This window comes from Pteropus vampyrus, unplaced genomic scaffold, assembly GCF_000151845.1.
Source record: "Pteropus vampyrus isolate Shadow unplaced genomic scaffold, Pvam_2.0 Scaffold134, whole genome shotgun sequence".
In the NCBI taxonomy this organism is placed as follows: Eukaryota; Metazoa; Chordata; class Mammalia; order Chiroptera; family Pteropodidae; genus Pteropus; species Pteropus vampyrus.
In genome coordinates, this window is record NW_011888915.1 from 4,183,093 (window position 1) to 4,185,073 (window position 1,981).

The 1,981-nt window shown below is 45.3% G+C and overlaps 1 protein-coding gene across 1 annotated transcript in view; it reads right to left on the reverse strand.

The window, feature by feature from the left end:
• Window positions 1-1,981, reverse strand: part of PPP2R2B (protein phosphatase 2 regulatory subunit Bbeta) — a 411,123-nt gene that overhangs the window by 2,084 nt on the left and 407,058 nt on the right. Inside the window, exon 12 of the mRNA XM_023534916.1 lies at window positions 1,431-1,522. Coding sequence (XP_023390684.1) covers window positions 1,431-1,522 — 92 coding nt within the window. The remainder of the gene's footprint in view (window positions 1-1,430; window positions 1,523-1,981) is intronic.

A 1,981-nucleotide genomic window follows, 5' to 3' on the forward strand; every position in this document is an offset into this window, starting at 1 on the left:
CCGGTAGTAGGTGGCAAAGTCTGGCATCCAGACTCACATCTGCCAGACTCCAGGGCATAAACATTCAGCTACTCGGCCTCTGGGCTTCCCCCACCATGGCCTGGCTTGTTTTTAAACAGTAAGAGGAAGTCTTTTTTAGAAAAACAAAACAAAACAAAACCTCTCAGCCTTATCTGAACAAAGAATAACATTTTCCCATTGTGACTTTATGGAAAAAATGTTGATCTTAGGATTCAAAGTCAAAACTTCTCTTGTCTCCAATATTGACTAGCGTCTGAGCTTGGGAAGGTCGTTATATCTTGCTGAGCCTCAGTTTCTTCAATTGTAAAATGAGGATGATGAAAACCTGTTTGGATTGTGGTCAGGATTAAATAACATGATGTGTATGAAGGTGTCTGCTACATAGTACGTGCTTAATGAGTGCTGTTTTAGGCTAAGATAGCTGGGAAATTAGAGCAATAACAACAAATATATAAATAATATGTATTAATTATAAGCAATGAACAAATTAATAAATTATACACAAATAAACAACAAAAGAGGACGGGGCTAGCTTCTTCCCCTTGAGAGCTTTTGTTCATACATCACAGTTACCTGGCTCGCTCTTCCCCCTGCCCTATACCAACTAGGTGGTGTGACTTGGGTCCCTTGCCCTGTGGTGAGTCCTTCCAGGCCTGCTAAAGTGGAGGGCTCACTTTGGTTCACTGGCGAAGAAGGCTAAACGAGGGACAGAGACAGCTTGTGCTCACGGAAAGTATGAATCTCTGAGTGCTCTGCCACGACAGAATTTCTGTGCTTCCCAGCACCACTGTTGGTGCCGCCTTCATCAGGGGACAGACCCTGGTAGCCTGTGCTAGTCTTCCTGGAAGTCAGAGAATCATCTGTATTTGTCAAAGTAAAAATGAAACTATTGGGAGGTAATATGAAGTATTGTTGAAATCAAAGGCCTTAAAACAGTAATAAATCACATTGCGGGACTGATAAATGAGGCTGACCAGAATTCAGCTAATGAACCAACAGGGTTTTTGGCCGGGTCTATATAAGCAGTTTCAGGAGATAATTTTTGATCTAGAAAGTATCCTTTGCAGTAATCGGAACTATTCGTGCTGTTATTTGCTGGTGGATTATTAGTGATCTTCATTTTAGACAAGTTGGCCTAGCTCTAGGGGTGTCTTGTGTGTAGAAGGTAGGATTTTCTTGATATTAAATGGTCACCAATGCCAGTCCTGGAAGAGGATTCAAGGGTCTCACTATATCCTTCCCTTCTTTCCAGGCCTGGCCTCAGGGTTATCCAGTGACCCATACAATGCCTTGAGGCCTGATTTTGACCTCCTTTTGGTTGCACCCTGCTTAGTATAAACCGCCGAGGGCCTCTGCGAGGGGAAGGCCCGCCATTGGAGAAGGTTCCCCAGCCACAGAGCCTTTCTTACCTGTCTGAGCCATTCCACACACACTCAAATTTATCAAAAATGCAGTCGTTTTCGTAGAGGGAGCACAGCTTGCTGCGGAGGTAGTCATGAACCTGGGGGTGGGAAACAGCGACAGGGCCAATTATTCTTAAAAATAATCATTTCTGTGAACACTGCCTGTTTTGATGCGAGCCGCTAACCCTTTGAGTGTAATTGTGCCTTGAGTCAGAGGACCCCGGGTCTGAACCCAGGCTCGGCCCTTTCCAGCCGTGGGACATTGGGATGGGTTGTTGAACTGCTTATGCGGCCCGTGTGGATTACACAAGCTTGCTTAAGTGGCCAGAGGCACAGAGCAGGGCCCAGTAAGTGGTAGATTCCCATTTTCTAAGCTGATTTGTTAATGGGCGTTAGAAGACACAATTCATTCAACAAATATTTATTGAGTGTGTGCTACGTGCCTGGGATGGAGCAGTGAACTTGACGCTCTTGGTGTGCTTTCATCCCAGTGTGGGGCAGAGGACCTGTTCACGTGAACCCTTTGTTCTGAGGCAGGTGGGGAGATGGCCCAGAAA